Raw genomic sequence first — 20,662 nt, 5'->3', positions numbered from 1 at the left:
GGCACTGTTGGTTCAGATTGTCCCACTCCTCAACGGCGATTCGACGTAGATCACTCAGTGTGGTTGGTGGGTCACGTTGTCCACAAACAGCCGTTTTCAATCTATCCCAGGCATGTTCGATAGGGTCCATGTCTGGAGAACATGCCATCCACTCTAGTCGAGCGATGTCGTTAACCTGAATTAAGTCATTCATAAGATGTGCACGATGGGGGCGCGAATTGTCGTCCATGAAGACGAATACCTCGCCAATATGCTGCCGATATGGTTGTACTATCGGTCGGAGGACGGCATTCATGTATCGTACAGCCGTTACGGCGCATTCCACGACCACCAGCGCCTTACTTCGGCCCCACATAATGCCACCCCAAAACAACAGGGAACCTCCACCTTGCTGCACTCGCTGGACAGTGTGTCTAAGGCGTTCAGCCTTACCGGGTTGCCTCCAAACACGTCTCCGACGATTGTCTGGTTGAAGGCATATGTGACACTCACTGGTGAAGAGAACGTAATGCCAATCCTGAGCGGTCCATTCGGCATGTTGTTGGACCCATCTGTGCCGCACTTTATGGTGTCGTGGTTGCAAAGATGGAGCTCGTCATGGACGTCGGGTGTGAAGTTGCACATCATGCAGCCTATTGCTCACAGTTTGAGTCGTAACACGACGTGCTGTGGCTGCACGAAAAGGATTATTCAACATGGTGGCGTTGCTGTCAGAGTTCCTCCGAGCCATAATCCGTAGGTCGCGGTCATCCACTGCAGTAGTAGCCCTTGGGCGACCTGAGCGAGGCATGTCCGAACAATATCGCTTTCGTTCACTCCGAGACGCCTGGACACTTCCCTTGTTGAGAGCCCTTCCTGGCACAAAGTAACAATGCGGACGCAATCGAATAGCGTTATTGACGGTCTAGGCACGGTTGAACTACAGACAACACGAGCCGTGTATCTCCTTCCTGGTGGAACGACTGGAACTGATCGGCTGTCGGACCCCTTTCGTGTGCACGGTTGTTTACCTCTTTGGGCGGGTTTAGTGACATCTCTGAACAGTCAAGGGGACTGTGCTGCGATACAATATCCACAGTCAACATCTATCTTCAGGAGTTCTGGGAACTGGGATGATGTAAAACTTTTTTTGATGAGTGTAGGATATCGCTGCACAATTTTTCACACGTCTACTACAATGTAAAAGGTAATTTTTGGGTCATATAGTAATTCAGCCTGCAATGACATTTGGTCATCTCCCAATTGACCAGGAGGAGTGGCATAGGGGAGTGGGGAGGGAGGAGGGGAAGGGGAGAGGAGGGAGTGGTAGCAACTTGAAAGGGATCAGACAGATCTGGAACTTGAATAAATGAATGATAAGAGCATTGGTACAGTGTTTGTTTACATTAGGGTCATAAACTACACTTACATATACATAACTTTAGAGTACACATGGACTGTTTTCTTACGTGAGGGCCAATGCCATATGCCATAATTCTTTACATAAGAAGAACAATGCGTCCACTGAGACAGAAACGACTTTGGTGCACCACTGTTTGAATTTCCCACCATTCTATACTTACTGACTGCCTTTATGGCAGCGATTCTCATTCTGTGAGGCGCACCCTCGGAGATGGAGATGAGAGCACTAAATGGGGATGGGGGGCTGAGCTTACTGAAAAAAGAAGAATATGAATTCAAAAACTGATTAATCTATTGAAAGGAAATCACATTTACAGTAGTATAGTACACTTATAAATGGGACTGCATCAGTACTGCACATTGCATTTAAAATAAGTCAGCTGATGGCTAGAAGAGGTTAGTTGTGAATTACATTCCATTGAAGCATTCACATATCGTCCAAAACAGTACTTATGATAGTGTATTGCCATATAGTGAAAGCAGGCAGACTGCAAATGTAGCTGTATATTCCCATCCCCCATAAAAATAAAAGCATCTTGCTTTAGATAGGTAATCGTGTTTTTTCTCATAATCAGGTGAATTTTTTTGACCTCTAGAGGAGAAGCTCCGCCCTTCATACACAGCGGAGGCAAAGAACATATGAATGAGATTTGTGTTTCTTCAAAAGCAGATGTGACAGATATTTTAAGAGCGTGTGGAATCTTTGTGATACCTGTACAGTGTGTCTACTAGTTGCGTCATATAAACAGCTACAAGTAAGTGCTACATTTGAAGATGATTAGCCACGCGGCCGACCCCGGTGGCCAAGCGGTTCTAGGCACTTGAGTCCGGAACCGCGCGACTGCTACGGTCGCAGGTTCGAATCTTGCCTCGGGCATGGATGTGTGTGATGTCCTTAGGTTAGTTAGGTTTAAGTAGTTATAAGTTCTAGGGAACTGATAACCTTAGATGTTAAGTCCCATAGTGCTCAGAGCCATTTGAACCATTTTTTTGATTAGCCACGCGGGGTTAGCCGAGCGGTCTATGGCGCTGCAGTCATGGACTGTGCCGCTGGTCCCGACGGAGGTTCGAGTCCTCCCTCGGGCATGGGTGTGTGTGTTTGTCCTTAGGATAATTTAGATTAAGTAGTGTGTAAGCTTAGGGACTGATGACCTTAGCAGTTAAGTCCCATAAGATTTCGCACACATTTGAACATTTTGAAGATGATTATCTCCGTAAAGTGCATTTACGAACTCATATTACTTGTGAGCATAATTTTTTCCATAACGGCTGAATGGTACGAGGCGCCCAAACAAGAAAACATTCCACCTCTCACGTCCTCGCACGCCGCAACAGCCTTGCTACTTTCCCTCTACACCCCGCGCTCCCCTGAGGTAATCCATCAACTTTTCGTGGGCAACTGTAAGGCAGAGCAACAGAGGGCCATCGATTCTGGTTCTGTCAAGGTAGCGGATCCGTGTTGTGAAACAGCAATGAACTTACAAGTTCTTGATAATTTGTAAGGTTTATAACTTTGTAGCTTTGGTGTATATACAGGGTGTTAACAAAAAGGTACGGCCAAATTTTCAGGAAACATTCCTCACACACAAAGAAAGAAAATATGTTATGTGAACATGTGTCCGGAAACGCTTACTTTCCATGTTAGAGCTCATTTTATTACTTCTCTTCAAATCACATTAATCATGGAATGGAAACATACAGCAACAGAACGTACCAGCGTGACTTCAAACACTTTGTTACAGGAAATGTTCAAAATGTCCTCCGTTAGGGAGGATACATGCATCCACCATCCGTCGCATGGAATCCCTGATGCGCTGATGCAGCCCTGGAGAATGGCGTATTGTATCACAACCGTCCACAATACGAGCACGAAGAGTCTCTACATTTGGTACCGGGGTTGCGTAGACAAGAGCTTTCAAATGCCCCCATACATGAAAGTCAAGAGGGTTGAGGTCAGGAGAGCGTGGAGGCCATGGAATTGGTCCGCCTATACCAATCCATCGGTCACCGAATCTGTTGTTGAGAAGCGTACGAATACTTCGACTGAAATGTGCAGGAGCTCCATCGTGCATGAACCACATGTTGTGTCGTAGTTGTAAAGGCACATGTTCTAGCAGCATAGGTAGAGTATCCCGTATGAAATCATGATAACGTGCTCCATTGAGCGTAGGTGGAAGAACATGCGGCCCAATCAAGACATCACCAACAATGGCTGCAGAAACGTTCACGGAAAATCTGTATTGATGACGTGATTGCACAATTGCGTGCGGATTCTCGTCAGCCCACACATGTTGATTGTGAAAATTTACAATTTGGTCACGTTGGAATGAAGCCTCATCCGTAAAGAGAACATTTGCTCTGAAATGAGGATTGACACATTGTTGGATGAACCATTCGCAGAAGTGTACCCATGGAGGCCAATCAGCTGCTGATAGTGCCTGCACAAGTTGTACATGGTACGGAAACAACTGGTTCTCCCGTAGCTCTCTCCATACAGTGACGTGGTCAACGTTACTTGTACAGCAGCAACTTATCTGACGCTGACATTAGGGTTATCGTCAAATGCACGAAGAATTGCCTCGTCCATTGCAGGTGTCCTCGTCGTTCTAGGTCTTCCCCAGTCGCGAGTCATAGGCTGGAATGTTCCGTGCTCCCTTAAGACGCCGATCAATTGCTTCGAACGTCTTCCTGTCGGGACACCTTCCTTCTGGAAATCTGTCTCGATACAAACGTACCGCGCCACGGCTATTGCCCCGTGCTAATCCATACATCAAATGGGCATCTGCCAACTCCGCATTTGTAAACATTGCACTGACTGCAAACCACGTTCGTGATGAACACTAACCTGTTGATGCTACGTACTGATGTGCTTGATGCTAGTACTGTAGAGCAATGAGTCGCATGTCAACACAAGCACGGAAGTCAACATTACCTTCCTTCAATTGGGCCAACTGACGGTGAATCGAGGAAGTACAGTACATACTGACGAAACTAAAATGAGCTCTAACATGGAAATTAAGCGTTTCCGGACTCATGTCCACATAACATCTTTTCTTTATTTGTGTGTGAGGAATGTTTCCTGAGAGTTGGCCGTACCTTTTTGTAACACCCTGTATACAGGTGAGTTATGTAACAGGTAACAGCCCTTTTATTTCATGAACGGTACCACGTATAGAAACGTGGTTTCCGGGAAATGTTAGAGCGTCAAGAGGCACGTATTTTTTGTCTGGTTAATGCTTTTAGCGCTGGTATCAACGGAGATATTGAAGGAAGTACTTTATGTAGAGGCATTCGATAGCTCTTGAATAGACAATTACGGTGACATAGCATTTATTAATATTGACACTGAAACCTGTCGTAAAACAATTCGAGAAAGGTTCAAGAATTTGAGAGCACAGTGGCCAGAATCGGCATTTGCAGTGCAGACACCGCCAAGCAGAACTGTGTCAGAATGTTAACACATTTGCCTATTTATTTGTCTGCTTTGCAGGCCGCTCATTTCCGCTTCAACATTCGTTGTGGGCAGACATGTACACCAAGTTGGACATACTACGTTTACATGACGAATGTAAAAGAAATGCCGTAAAAACAGTACAGCGGTATAAGGCTATCTTTCTGGATCACCAATGTCCGACGTGGCAGGTAGTCGCACGAATTATTAAGACGCTAGTGCGCACAGGCTGCTTGAACATCAAAAACAGGACAAGAAAGAAGACGAATAGCTGTTCTGGCTACGACCCTAATGAATCCACACACTGCCATGAGGCGTATTGCCAAGGACTGTGTGTCATTCACATTCTGCAGGAACAGGGTCTCCATTCTTACCAACAGTCGCTAATCAGGCACTCGACGACTTTGATTGCGAACGCCGTACAGAATTTTGCTCATTTGCCCTTCAGCAACAGAGAAACGACCCTATGTTTTTCCACCATGTGCTCTTTAACGATCAAGCAACGTTAACTAACAACGCTAACGTAAATTTGTGTAATATACACTACTGGGCAGCCGACATCCACATTGGCTTCGTCAGGTGCAACACCAAACGCCATGGAGCGTAAATGTATGGTGCGGCATCATACATTGTGGGATCTTATTGCAAATGTTCACATGTGTGTGAAATCTTATGGGACTTAACTGCTAAGGTCATCAGTCCCTAAGCTTACACACTACTTAAACTAAATTATCCTAAGGACAAACACACACCCATGCCCGAGGGAGGACTCGAACCTCCGCCGGGACCAGCCTCACAGTCCATGGCTGCAGCGCCTGGTCCGCAGCTTGTGTTCGTGCGGTACCGTTCTCGCTTCCCCTCGCCCGGGTTCCCGGGTTCGATTCCCGGCGGGGTCAGGGATTGTCTCTGCCTCGTGATGACTGGGTGTTGTGTGATGTCCTTAGGTTAGTTAGGTTTAAGTAGTTCTAAGTTCTAGGGGACTGATGACCATAGATGTTAAGTCCCATAGTGCTCAGAGCCATTTTTTTTTTTTTTTTTTTTTTGCAGCGACTGAGACCGCTCGGCTAATCCCGCGCGCCGGATCTTATTGCATCTCAGGCGTTCTAAATGGAGATGCGTACGCACACTTTCTGACGAGCATTCTGCTAGTTGTTCTAGAAGAGGTAACACCCAATAACAGTGTATGTGGCTGCAACACGACGGTTGTTCAGCTCACTCGTCCCTTGTTCCAACACAATTACTGAATGAGTACTTTCCTGGACATTGGATAGGATGAAATTCTGTTGTCAAATGGCTGCGAGGTCCCCCGGCTTGACTTTTCTCGATTTCTTTCTGTAGGGAGCATTCAAAGACGCAGTCTATGATGAAGCCCCAAATACGCCGGACGATGTGTGTTGTTGACTCGCCAGTGCATACTTACCATATCATTCATTGTAATTACATCTGTTCATCGTTCTTTCGAACGACGATTGCAAATGTGCTTTTCAGTCCATGGTCAACAGTTTGAACAGTTGTTTAAATAAAGTACAAAGTTATTTTTTTGGAAGATAAAATTTACGTTATGAGATTTGAGTGGTTACCAAGTCGTCGTTAGTCAATTGTTTATTTAATTTACGTATGTACGAAATTGCAGTGCAGTGTCCAATAAGTCGACAGCGTGTAATGTACGTAGCTAGTAACATTGTCATTATGCGCTTATGTGTTCAGCATGAAATGTTGTTTCGGTAGCAAGAATATTTATTTTGCGATGTACAGGTGTTCACCAACGCATTTTTATTAAAATGTTTGGTCCAACGAATGTATCACATATGATAATATTTAGAGCAGTGTAGGCAGAGACAGTTGTCCAACAACATGTATTTTACCTTTAAGAAGCAAACAGTAACGTACAGGAAGAGACAGGTCAAATCTTCCGTCTAAAATTTAGATATTTAATACAGTAACTGCTTTTTGCAGCGTATGAGCTCCCTTACTTTTGAAGAGCGAAGAGTTGATTTCTCTGTTTCATCTCACGGAAATCTGGGAGGATACTAAAACTTGAAATAGTTTTCCTAAGCTATTTGTGATACGCTTGATTCTAGCCTATGTCGTATTTCTAAAAACAACATTGAAACGTCCCCTTAGAAAAATTAATGAATTAATGTGCTGGTAAACCCCTTACGTTATTTGATTTTCAAACAGCTGAGCAGAACTGAACGTACTCAGACATTTCTCTCTTTACTTATTCTGATCAACACTAAACTGACACACAATATTTTTAGCGCAACGCAATCTGACTTTCAATAATCTCTACAAAAGAATGGCCCTGACTAACAATAACCTATACCTTTCATGATTCACTTACCTCACAAAAATCTTCGTTAATTGAACTACTGCAATACAGCGAGCGCCAATACTGCCAGCTAAATAAAAGATTCTAACTACTGAAGGCACTAAATACTGATAGGCATAGTTAGCAAATGAAAGATTTTGATAGAGAACAAACAACGTATTTACCTTAAGAGTGTTCAAAAGTCATAATATATGTATCAGTTCACGACATCCAGTCTTACAAATTTACTGTCTCTGATGGACACACGTCCAGATCCTCCGCTCTCAAAATTCTGCCATCTCTCTCCCCACATCCACCACTGCTGGCGGCCGACCTCCAACTGCGCAACGCTACGCGCTGTTCACATCCAACTGCCCAACACTACAATAGCGAATGTTCCAACAATGCCAACCAGCCACAGACTGCACACAGCACAGCCAGTGATTTTCATATAGAGCGCTACGTGGCGTTACCAGCATAAAAACCTAAACAGCCTACTTACAACATTCGCATCTGAGCTTGCATCTAGGTCGTAATTTGGTTCAACGGGAAATAAAGCTTTATTCTCGTAGCACAGGCCTACCTTAGATGTACGCCTTCTTGGCAGTGTTTCCACTGCAAATGCGGTTTCCAACCAATGTGCTCTCACATTCTAGGACACTTCTCATTTTTTTACGACAGGTTTTAAAGTCAACATTAACAAACGCTGTATCACTGTAACTGTCTTCTCAAGTGATATCGAATGCAGTCATAAAAATGATACAGTTCCATTTAAAAAGCGTACTTACTTCAATATCTCAGCTGATATCTGCCCTAAAAACATTAAACAAACAAAAACGATACTTGCTCCTCGACGCCCCAACATTTGCCAAAAACTGTGTTTCGTTATGCGTAACAGTCCACGGAATAAAACGGGTGTTACGCCATACGTGACTCGCCCTGCGTATACACTGAAGCACCAAAGAAACTGATATAAGCATGCGTATTAAAATACAGATATATGCAAACGGGCAGAATATGGCGCTGCGGTCAGCAACTCCTATATAAGACATCAACTGTCTGGCGCAGTTGTTAGACCGATTACTGATGCTACAATTGCAGATTATCAAGGTTTAAGTGAGTTTGAACGTGGTGTTACAGTCGGCACACGAGCGATGGGGTACAGCTCTCCGAGGTAGCGATGAAATGAGGATTTTCCCGTACGACCTTTTCACGAGTGTACCGTCAATATCAGGACTCCGATAAAACATCAAACGTCCGACATCGCTTTGGTAGGAAAAAGTTCCTGCGTAACGGGACCAACGACGACTGAAGAAGCCGGCCGGAGTGGCCGAGCGGTTCTAGGCGCTACAGTCTGGAACCGCGCGACCGCTACGGTCGCAGGTTCGAATCCTACCTCGGGCATGGATGTGTGTGATGTCCTTAGGTTAGTTAGGTTTCAGTAGTTCTAAGTTCTAGGGGACTGATGACCTCATAAGTTAAGTCCCATAGTGCTCAGAGCCATTTGACGACAGAAGAGAATCGTTCAACGTGAAAGTAGTGCAACCCTTCCGCAAATTGCTGGAGATTTCAATGCTGGGCCATCAAAAAGTGCCAGCATGCGAACTATTCAACGCAACATCATCGATATGGGCTTTCGCTGCCGAAGGCCCACTCGTGTACCCTTGATGATTCCGCGACACAAAGCTTTACATCTCTCCCGGGCCGTCAACATCGACATTGGACTGTTGATGACTGGTCGGAAGAGTCTCGTTTCAAACTGTATCGAGTGGATGAACGTGTAATGGTATGGGGTCAACGTCGTGAATCCATGGACCCTGCATGTCAGCAGGGGACTGTTCAAGCTGGTGGAGGCTCTATAATGGCAAGGGGCGTGTGCAGTTGCAGTGATATAGGACCTCTGATACGTCTAGATACGGCTCTGAGAGGTGATACGTACGTAAGCATCCTTTCTGATCACCTGCTTCCATTCATGTCCATTGTGCATTCCGACGGACTTGGGCAATTCCAGACGGACAATGCGATACCCCACGCGCCCAGAATTGCTACAGCGTGGCTCCAGGAACACTTCTGTGTTTAAACACTTACGCTGGCCACCAAACTCCCCAGATGTGAACATTATTGAGCACTTCTGGGATGCCTTGCAACGTGGTGTTCAGAAGAGATCTCAACCCCCTCGAACTCTTACGGATTTATGGGCAGCCCTGCAGGATACATGGTGTCAGTTCGTTCCAGCATTACTTCGGACATTTTTTGAGTCCATGCCCCGTAGTGGAGCGGTACTTCTGCGTGCTCGAAGGGGCCTTACGCGGTATTAGGCAGGTGTACCAGTTTCTTTGGCTCTTCAGAGTATATACACAAAGCTACAAACCTTACAGATTACCAAGAATATGTAAGTTCACCGCTATTTCGCAACACCGCTCCTCTACATTAACGGAAGCAATGGCCCTCCGTTGCTCTGTCTTACAGATGGGTACAAAAAGTTGATGAATTACGATAGGAGAGCTCGGGGTGCAGAGGGAAAGTAGCTAGACCGTCGCGGCTTGCGAGGACGTGAGAGAGGGAATGTTTTCCTGTTTGTCTTCCAGAGCTGACAACTCACAGACATGCGCTCCTCGTACCGTTCAGCCGCAACGGCGACAAATATACAGGCAATTAACATGGGTTCGTGAATGCACGTTATAGAGATAATCTCTTCAAATATGGCTCTTACTTATAGCTGTTTATACAACGCAATTAGTAGACACAGTGTGCAGGTATCATAAAGCTTTGGCACTATCGTAAAATCTCGATTAGATCTGATTTTGTAGAAAAACAAATCTGCTGCATATATTCATCTACATATACGTCTCAGTAAAATCCCGCATCGACATCTGTACTCTGCAAGCCAGTGTATGATGTGTGACGGAGCACACATAGTTTATCAGTGTCAAAAGTAATACTAGTCCATTTGTGGGTCGTATGGTGGAAGAAGGACTTTGCATGAGCACGGGCCTCTTTAACTTTTGTGTCGTGGTCGCTACAGGAGATGTATCTGACAGAAACTCTCATGTTTGTCGATGCATCTTGGGAAGTGAGCATTTGGAATTTTGAAAGCAAGTCTCCCTGCTACGCAAGACGTATTTCTTGTAGCGTCTTACACTGCAGTTTGTAGAGCATTTTTGTGGTACTCTAATGGTTATTAAGCCCTGTGACGAATCGTGCAAGCTCTTCTTTGAAACTTAGTTATCTCTTCAGTTACTCCGACTTGGCAAGTGGATCACACTAATGACGAATGTTCGAGTACTGGTCTACTGAGGGCTTTGTAAGCACTTTCATGCGTAAATTACACTTTCTTACGATTCTTCCAATAAACCTGAGCGTAACATCTGCCCACCACAGGGTTAAATTACTGTGGAAGTTCCTTTTTGAATCGCTTCAGACGGAAACTCCTAGATGCTTGAAGGTTGTAACTGATTTCAGTGACTTTGCACCACACAAACGTAGCACTACGTTATACATGATGTCATTACTCTCATATAAAATCCACAGATACACACGCTACACATCTCTCACATACCCGCGGAAATGCCAAAAGTGCTAAATAAATATTGTATTGCGCGTGAAAAGACACGAAGTGACAAAAGCACAAAATCAAATAAACTAAGATTATAGTAGTGTCTGGTCTGCGATGCAACAAAATCAAAGAAAATTCAACGTTCAGTGTTAACACTAATTGTGTAAAGGCCCTGATACGATAAAAACTTCTTTCGGTAAGAGTCCTTGGAAGAATTGGACGCATACTTGTACTCTCACATTTTGTTACATGGATAGAAAGGTCTGTGGTGTGATACATTCTGTTTGTTATCTCAGAATATAATGATTGTTCGTTCACATAAAATAATGGATTTTATTTACTGTTCGTATATGTGTAAAGCACCTTTATTGCCATTTTAAGTGTAGCAGATGTAAATTAATTGTTGGCCGCAATTGCTGCGACATTCTCTAAATTCACCTAAAGCTGGGCACGGCGTCCACATATTCGCAAAACTCTCTTTATTGATCAACAGAAGTAAAATACACATGCAAGCACATGTTTACAGAATTTCAGGTACACTAGGACGCAGCCAGCCGCGTAAGTTAATACAATGACGTAGTTCAATTTCATTTATGATTTTCAGCTGCTTGTAAATGTTTTCTAGGTTGTCAGCAACCGTACATGCAGAAACCATATTTACCCTCAAAATAAGACAGTCCGTGTTCTATTTAATGTGTTGTAGAAGAGAACATTAGGCGTCATAATCTTATGAAGCTAGCCACTTCTTTATACAAACAGTGCATAGATGGAAAGGACTGTACTTCTTTATACAAACAGTGCATAGATGGAAAGGACTGTGGTGTGATAAATTCTGTTTGTTATCTCAGAACATAATGATTGCTCGTTCTCGTGAAATAACAGATTTTATTTAAACGGGATCATCGTGGTTGTGGAGGAACAGCACCCTCTCCAACAGGCGGCTACACGTACCCCGTGCGATTCGACATGGAACTGCAGTGTGCATCCACCATTTATCAGTATTTCATTCAGCACTGCGACTGCGAGAACATGTCTGGAGACTATCGTTATGCTAGCGTATAAATGAGAGGAATGCTGTTTCTTTCAGTCACTGCCCCCAACATTCGCAAAATCACGCTCACGTTCTTTTTAGCGTTCCGTACCACAATCGATAAAATCGGAACCCTTACAGGATCACTTTGTTGTCCGCCTGTTGAAATTGCTTTTTCTCAGGGACGAGTAAAGATATACAGTTGAAATTTATGTCACATACAAAGGACTACGGTCCTTTAGCGCTTTGAAGAATTCAAGCTTCTAAGTCAATGCAGTCAAAACATGCAGCCAGTTATGCCACGCATTTTGATATTCGCATATTCACTCACCAAAAATTACAGGGTACTTTCCGTTGACCTAGAATCATTAAATTTGACAAGAAGCAAGATTCCACAATAAAAGTAAAGGAAAAAATCCGAAAACTGTTAATTATACTGTCACGTAGAAGAAGGTGTAACTAGATGAGTGACGAACACTAACTTCACTTAACGAAGGTTTATTCAGCACTTGGACATACAAGAGCGTGGAGAGAACTACCTCCAGCCAGAACACATACAATATATATACAGCTACAGAACATTCCAGTACAATGATTCTTGACATTTGTGGATACTTCTAGAATGTACTCGAACCGAATATAGAAATTAAAACTGTGCAGTCTAGACGAGTTTTGAACTGACGACCCTCCACGTAACACTTCAGTATCTTAACCACTACAGCACAGTGTCACTCAGCGTCTCCTGCGACATTGCTCCCTCCTTAAGTGAACAGCGTCTCGGTGTCACGTCGCCCTCGCTTGTTGCCTGTCGTTAGAGCTTCGAATTTACCCTTTGTTGCAGGATCCTTATAGGGCTTCATTCGAAGGACGTGGACTGTATCTCTGATCTTTCGTCGTCTTGTGTCAGGATCGAAATCTTCAACTTCATAAGTAACATCAGACAACTGTCTCACAACCTTATTGGGTCCAAAGTAGCGCCTGAGGAGCTTCTTAGAGAGACCAACCTTCCGAACAAGAGTGAAGATCCAGACGAGGTCACCAGGCTGGTAGACAACAGGGTGGTGACTCGCGTCATATCTTCGGCGATCGTTTTCTTGAGCCTGAGCGTGCGGAGTCGAGCTAACTGCCGAGCTTCCTCAGCTCTGGTAAACACGTGGCCGACATAGTCATCGTCCACGTCATCAGGATGTAACGGAAACACAGTGTCCATCGTCGTAGTCGCCTCACGGCCATGCACCAGGAAAAATGGCGTAAATCCTGTGGTGTTTTGTTTGGCGGTGTTGTAGGCAAACGTCACGAAAGCTAGCACCTCATCCCAGTTGCTCTGCTCAACATTGACGAACATTGATAGCATGTCGGCCAAGGTCTTATTAAGGCGATTAGTAAGCCCGTTAGTTTGCGGATGGTAGGCAGTCGTCATGTGATGAGTAATGTTGCACCGACGGTTTATCTCTGTCAGAAGATTCGATTGAAAAGCTTTCCCTCGACCCGTGACCTCTTATCCATGTTTGAACAATTTAATTCCGAATTTATGGCGCTTATTCTTTATATACTGAATGAAACTTAGTCTTCCTCGAAATGGCACAAGTGTTTCGTTAATGCAAACTTCTTTCTCTGGCACAACTGCACTTTGAAATCTCTGCAGTAATTTATCAATAAGAGGTTGAATTTTGAATAAGCGGTTTCCCGGTGGGCACTGGTTGTTACCGGAAAAATGCCACATACGTTAAAGCAGCTCAAAACGATTGCGTGACATAAAATATTTTACATAGTTGTGATAGGGCATATTTCTTGACCAATAATTTGGAATCCTCGGTTTTACATTTAGTGACGTCCATAACAAAAATCCTAAAAATGGTTCAATTTCAGTTTTGCTGACATCAGTCCACTTTTTCAGTCGTAAATTAACAGTTACTGAATGACTTTCTAAGACTTGTTTTGCGTACAAATTAGTTTGTTGAGTCACATATTCTAAAATTTCATCAGTTACAAAATATTTGAACTAATCGTATGGTGTCTTGCCTTTGAGAGTTAGTGCAACAGAAGCATTTACACCAGAACTGGAATGAATAAATGTAAAGTTTTTCATATTTTTAACCGTAACTGGCCCCCAGAGAATCTCATTAGAATTTGTTCTAAGTGTGTCATATTCATCTCTGGAACTTTCTAATATTACACCTACTTCAATTGAACTTGATCAGCTGCAGTAGTTATGGCACTAACACGGTTAGAGGTGTTTTGTTGCCCGGTTTTGACAGCTGTGAAGTCTGGTTCTTTGACTGAATGTGGACATAAAACTCTTCTTCCTACCTTCACTGATGTGATTCCATCTTCAGAACTTCCGGTTTCGCTTCCGGTCTCCTCTGGTAAAAATTCGCCTGAGCTATTACGAAATAAAGACACAGAATCCTCATCACTTATGTCCATAACTTCATCTAAAAGCTGCTGTACATGTCTTTGTTCATCTTCATAACTTATACGAGACATTTTCTTCTGCCAAAATATGAATTTCTTGTGGAGCAAACAACGCTGTATAAAGACTGTAGCAACAATGCGGGAAAGCAATAATGGAACTGTACACAAATAATGCTGTGGAATGAAAAACACATACAAACCTAAAATTATTAGCGACATAGCAAATGACACACCTGGTACCTTTACTCTTGGGGCCATGTGAATCATGTGTAACTCACACAAAAAATTAAAAAAAGGTACTAAATGCCAAATTTTCAATTTCTTTGCACTTAGTAACAAGTTTACTTGGCAGTCAATGTGTTTTTTTTGTTTCCTTTTGAATAACATTTCTTGTAACATTATGTTATATAGTATTTTTAATTGTACACATTTACTAGTTATAATCACGCAAATAAAAAAGAGAAATTATAGAACCCTGGTTCCTATAGCCTTGCGAGAATTTTTGGGAATAATTAGGGGCAACGCCTGAAGAGAGATAATTCAGTTTTTTGTGTGAGAGCAAAAGTGGCAGTGGCATTTATGGGTAGCTCTGATTTTTGTTTCATTTTTTAAAGATTAAACTTAGTTTAGTCAAGTAGATAGTTAGGCAAAAGAAAAACAAAAAATCGGTTAACGCCACCGGTCGCGTAAAAAAAGTGGTAAAAAGCGATCCTGGTAAACCGTGAGGTAGCATGATCGAATCTCGGTCTTTTTAGTCTTCGTTTTCACTTAGCCTCCACCTCTCAACGACGTGAGGAGTCGCCAGCAACAACACATCTTCCAGATTCCGTGCTGAACTGGAGATCCATTTTCCCTGTTGGATAACTGAGGTAGGCTAAGGACACGCAAGTCACCGAAGTGGAGTCCAATACAAAAATTTGCATCTAATAATGAAGTTCGTATGGAATCCTCAGAGTGCGAGTCCTATTCGTACTTGCTCGGTGTTTTCATTATTGGGGTTGTTTTCCGTTTACATCTCGGTTTATTGAGCTTCCTGTGGTTTGCAATTCCTGCCTGTACTCTCGAACTGCGTCGGATTTGTTGCCGGTAACAGGTACCGTGAACCTACGAATGGGCACCTGTAACTGGTTGGAATGTTCTCCACAAGCAGTCATGTCCTCGTGGGCAAAAAAGACTCGCTGATTCGAGGTATGCTGTCTCGGGATAGTAGTTCTGCTACTGTTCAGTTCTGACGAAATATGATATTTTTTTATTTTGCTCGTCTCAGTTGCATGAATATACAATTTTTGCTGCAGTGGGATTACTAGTTTTGAGTTGACGTACCCTTTCTCAAGCCACACGCCTTGTTATCAACGTAACTAGTAATACCCATACGGTGCTAAAAGGCACAATTACCTTCTGTGCAGGAAGTCAAAGTGTGGTCAACAAGTCGCTTATGTGTCTAATGTTGCACCTGAATGACAGTATCTGAATATCGAGTTTGGTCGTGTCACTCAGGTGCAACAAGGCTACTTGTTGACCACAGTTTGGCTTTCTGCACAGAAGTTAATCGTGTCTTTTGACACCATATTGTATCAGTAGCTACAGTTAATAACTTGGTTAATAGATTGGCTGCATCAGCTCAAAACCGGTAACCATTTACATTCATACAACTGAAACCGACAAAAAAAAAAAAAAAAAAAAAAAGCTATCAGATTTCCTCAAGAAGACATTCGTGGTGCTCTTTCGAAAGTTAGCTGAGACATTTGGAACTTAACGTATGCAAAAATATGAATGCATTTAGCAAAGTGTTTTTTGGATGAGGTCATGAGTCCCATGACCCCTCCACTCCTCCTCCTCCACTTGCTCGTCCCCCCCCCCCACTCGAATTCGTGCTTGTAGATCTCGCTAAAAGATCGAAACAACAAAAATATCTGACAAATACGGAGACTTTACTGACGAGAGGCTAGGTAGGTTGATCGCCTCACATTCCATTAACCCCCGAGGAGAGAGGGGTGGGGAGGCACACATCACAATGGGCCCAAGAGAAATACGGGGCACACAACGAACATACTAGTCGCCTTGTCCACCATACTTCGCGAACGCTCGGCTCCGAGCAGGGCCCACAGGAAAGCAATATGTCAATGAAAAGATAGCTACTAAAACTATTAATTTCGTAATGTGATATAACTAAAACGTCCTGTTAAGAATTATTAAACTCGTCTGAAGTACTCGCTCTCCGCCGGAGAGGGCTGCTGGCTCTCGTTCAAATGGTTCAAATGGCTCTGAGCACTATGGGACTTAACATCTGAGGTCATCAGTCCCCTAGAACTTAGAACTACTTAAACCTAACTAACCTAAGGACATCACACACATCCATGCCCGAGGCAGGATTCGAACCTGCGACCGTAGCGACTGGCTCTCGTAAGACATGCAGTGTCACGTGCTGACGCGTCCGCACTGGGACCTGCCTTTCACGTGACCCTCGTGCCTATCTAACAGTCAAGTGTTAACAGACAGAAAGCAATAAAACTGTGTTTCTCTCAAGACGGTACCGTGAAACTAGTTCCAGCGAATCCACGTTACATCAACTGACTAGGCAGTCGCTGGCGGGGCAGAGGAACGCGGCAAGTAAACTCTTCCTGCTGCGAGCCGGGGTCAATTCGGAAAGTCACGTGCTGCGCTCCGTAAGTCCGCCGGTCGGATGACTCACGACGCGTGTGAGCGGAAACGTCTCGCACGAAACGCTGCTGCCGATGTTGACGTGTCGTTAGGAGCATTCGGGTGCCGCCTTATCAGGCCTCTTAATCGGTCGCTGAAGTAAAGCCTGCTCGACGGAGCGGGTTACCGCCGAATGTATTTCTCCCTTTCCGATCGGTGCCTCGTCCCCGTAATGAGCTAGCCGCGGGAGACGCATAAGGAAGCGGGGCAGCGTGTTTCTTGCCGCTGCGGCCAGTCGCAGTCCTTCCAAGGCGCTGCTTCGGGCAGACCGGTCTGCCTGTCCGTACGTGTGGGGCTGGACTGGGTCGGAGCTGCCCAAACGGAGGCGCGGCCACAGCGCGCGATAAGGCGGCGGCGGAGGCGGAGGAGGCGGAGGGAGGTACCCAGCCAGTGCGGCCGGCCAGCCAGCCAGTCAGTCAGTGATCGCGCGGCTGTCATGAGGGGAGGCGTGGGCGCAGGCTTCGGCTGCGGTTTTCTGCTGGCGGCGGCGCTGCTGGCCGCCGCTCCGGCCTCGGCGGGGCTGACGCGCAGGCGCGAGGACAAGACGCGCTGCCCGCAGGTCAAGGCGGTCCGCGACCTCGACGTGCACCAGGTAAGCCGACACCGCTGCGGGGCTCTCTGGTGGGTCGGTGCATAAGTACGTAGCGGTTTTCCTGAAGTTTTACGAAAGCAATAGATACACATAACAGAGCATTTAGTCACCAGTAATATATCCTCCGTCACTATTTGCAACACTCTACCAACGCTGGGGTAGTTTTTCGAATCTGTGACTGTAGAAACCACTTAGTTTTGAGGCGAAGAACTAGTCCAGCCACGTTCGGTAAACATTTTCATCCGGAGAAGAAGTCCCTCGAAGGTTGTTCGAAAGAGAATGGGAAAGGTGAAAATCTGAGGCACAAGATCAGGTGAATAAGGTGAGAGCGGAATGTATGAATGCATTGTTTGGCGGCGATGTCGTTGTTGTTGTGGTCTTCAGTCCTGAGACTGGTTTGATGCAGCTCTCCATGCTACCCTATCGTGTGCAAGCTGCTTCATCTCCCAGTACCTACTGCAACCTACATCCTTCTGAATCTGCTTAGTGTATTCATGTCTTGGTCTCCCTCTACGATTTTTACCCTCCGCGTTGCCCTCCAATGCTAAATTTGTGATCTCTTGATGCCACACAACATGTCCTACTAACCGATCCCTTCTTTTTGTCAAGTTGTACCACAAACTTCTCTTCTTCCCAATTCTATTCAATACTTCATTAGTTATGTGATCTACCCATCTAATCTTCAGCATTCTTCTGTAGCACCACATTTCGAAAGCTTCTATTCTCTTCTTGTCCAAACTATTTATCGTCCATGTTTCACTTCCATACATGGCTACACTCCATACAAATACTTTCAGAAACGACTTCCTGACACTTAAATCTATACTCGATGTTAACAAATTTCTCCTCTTCAGGAACGCTTTCCTTGCCATTACCAGTCTACATTTTATATCTTCTCTACTTGGACCATCATCAGTTATTTTGCTCCCCAAATAGCAAAACTCCTTTACTACTTTACATCGCAGCGATATGAATTAATAAAATTTTCTCGGGCTTCCAGCCGCGTCAGGTGGTAAAAATCCCACGAGGAGAAAGCAAGGTTCAAATGGCTCTGAGCACTATGGGACTTAACCTCTAAGGTCATCAGTCCCCTAGAACTTAGAACTACTTAAACCTAACTAACCTAAGGACATCACACACATCCATGCCCGAGGCAGGATTCGAACCTGCGACCGTAGCGGTCGCGCGGTCCCAGACTGTAGCGCCTTTAACCGCTTGGCCACCCCAGGCCGGAAAGCAAGAAACTTGTGTTTTTGCCTTTCTGTGGTACAGTGTCGGGAAAGATTAGCCGGCTCCTGAAGAGATATAAGATTTCATCGGTGTTCAGGCCACCAGCGAAAATTCGTCAGCTCACGAGGCCTGTGAAGGACGATCTAGGGCTTAGAACGCCTGGAGTGTACAAGATACCATGTCAGTGTGCCTGTTACTGAGTCGGCCAAACAGTACGCACTGTGGAGCAACGCCCGACAGAACACGAGAGGTGCTTACGCCTACGCTATCCAGAAAAATCAGCCGTGGCAGAACACACCTTAGAAAATGGACACCGAATTTTATTTGATGAAACATCTGTCGTTATGAAGACGAAGGGATTTTGGGATAGCGTCATAAAAGAAGCTATTGAAATAAAAACCTCTGAAAACACCATCAACAAGGACGGCGGTTTGCAGCTCGACACAGCTTGGGACCCGGCTATCTCGATGTTAAAACGGGCACGACGGACGCGGCATGAAAACATTACCGTATATGGCGAGGAAGAGAGCACCACTGACGTCATAGCCAGCAGTGGGGCTATGTAACTAAGCGGCCACGGCGACACAGCAGTCATTCTTACCACTTGACGAAGAGCGGGGAGAGCTTGGTCGAAAGCTCGTGGGATTTTAACTACCTGACGCGGCTGGAAGCCCGAAATAATTTTATTAATTGAGAGCAGAATGATTTCTTAACTCAACTCCAGTATAGTATTTGTCATCAGTTTAGCAAAATGCGTTGTGGCCTTATCACTTAACGCAGTCTTCCTAGTCGTCGTTCTTGGACTGCGTCTGCAAGACGTCTCAGATGTTGGCAATAAATGTCAGCAGTGATGATTACACCTCGGGCAACCAATCGTACGACACCACACCGTCGGTGTTCCACCAGGTCCGTAACATTATTTTTTTGTGGATGCGCGCAGGTCTTTATACGGAGAGTTGCTGCTTTGTTTGGACTCAATCATTCCTTTCTTTTCCCTTTATGTTAGCATAAAGACACAATTTATCGTCACCACTGAAGACACAGGATAGGAATAGTTGGTGTTGTTCACGGGCCAATTGATGACGAACAAGGAGAGATGCACATATTGCCACCTGTTGATTTTTGTGATTTTGGCTTAGAGCATACGGTACCCACACAACCGATCTGTGAATCTTCCCCATTGTATGCTAATGTCGCACGATGGTGAAACGATCACAGTTCATCACATGTGCCAGCTCTCGAGTACACTGACATGGATCATGATTAATGCGTTTCAACGATCTTCATCAAACCCTGAATGGCTTCCTGAATGTGGAGTGTCACCAAAATGAAAACGGTCCTCCTTAAAACAAGAAAACCATTTTGTTGTTTGCTCTGTGCTGTGGCTTTCTTCCCACACACGGTGCAAATGTTTCTGACTGCCTTCGCTCCTATCACCCCTCTACTGAACTGAAACAGAAGAATATGTCGGAAAAGTTCCGAGTCCCTCACTTGGCACTTCATTTTCTATCGACCGCAGCCCCACCCACTATCTCCAAATGAGAAAATAATAACACGTAAACTCAGATACCAAACAGCGAACGACAAATAAAAAATGGCAATCGATAAATACATAACAACGGGAATAACAACATGCAAAACAAAAACGCTACGAACTCATGCACCAACCCAGTACATGTTTATCTACATTTATACTTCGCAAGTCACGCTGCGGTATGTGGAAGAGGGTATTTTGTGTACCACTGTCACTCTTTCGCTTTCCTGTTCCAGAAGCGAATGGATCATGGGATCAACAATTGCCGGCAAGCCTTCGTGTGGGCTTGAATTTGTCTAATTTACCTCGATGGCCTTTTCGCGAGATATACGTAGGAGGAAGCAATATATTTGCTGACTGTTCTAGGAACGTGTGCGGTTGGAGCTTTAACAGTAAACCACACCATGTCGCAGAACGCCTCTCTTGCAGCCTCTGCCGCTAC

General features: G+C 44.7%; 1 protein-coding gene across 1 annotated transcript in view; it reads left to right on the top strand.

The window, feature by feature from the left end:
- The first annotated feature begins 17,053 nt into the window (after positions 1-17,053).
- The window catches only part of LOC126187978 (apolipoprotein D), a 106,372-nt gene continuing 102,763 nt past the window's right edge, over positions 17,054-20,662 (top strand). Inside the window, exon 1 of the mRNA XM_049929379.1 lies at positions 17,054-17,456. Coding sequence (XP_049785336.1) covers positions 17,301-17,456 — 156 coding nt within the window. The 5' untranslated portion in view covers positions 17,054-17,300. The remainder of the gene's footprint in view (positions 17,457-20,662) is intronic.

Source organism: Schistocerca cancellata, chromosome 1, assembly GCF_023864275.1.
Source record: "Schistocerca cancellata isolate TAMUIC-IGC-003103 chromosome 1, iqSchCanc2.1, whole genome shotgun sequence".
Taxonomy (NCBI): Eukaryota; Metazoa; Arthropoda; class Insecta; order Orthoptera; family Acrididae; genus Schistocerca; species Schistocerca cancellata.
Note: the sequence above shows the minus strand (reverse complement) of the source record. Positions and strands in the feature narration are given on the sequence as shown.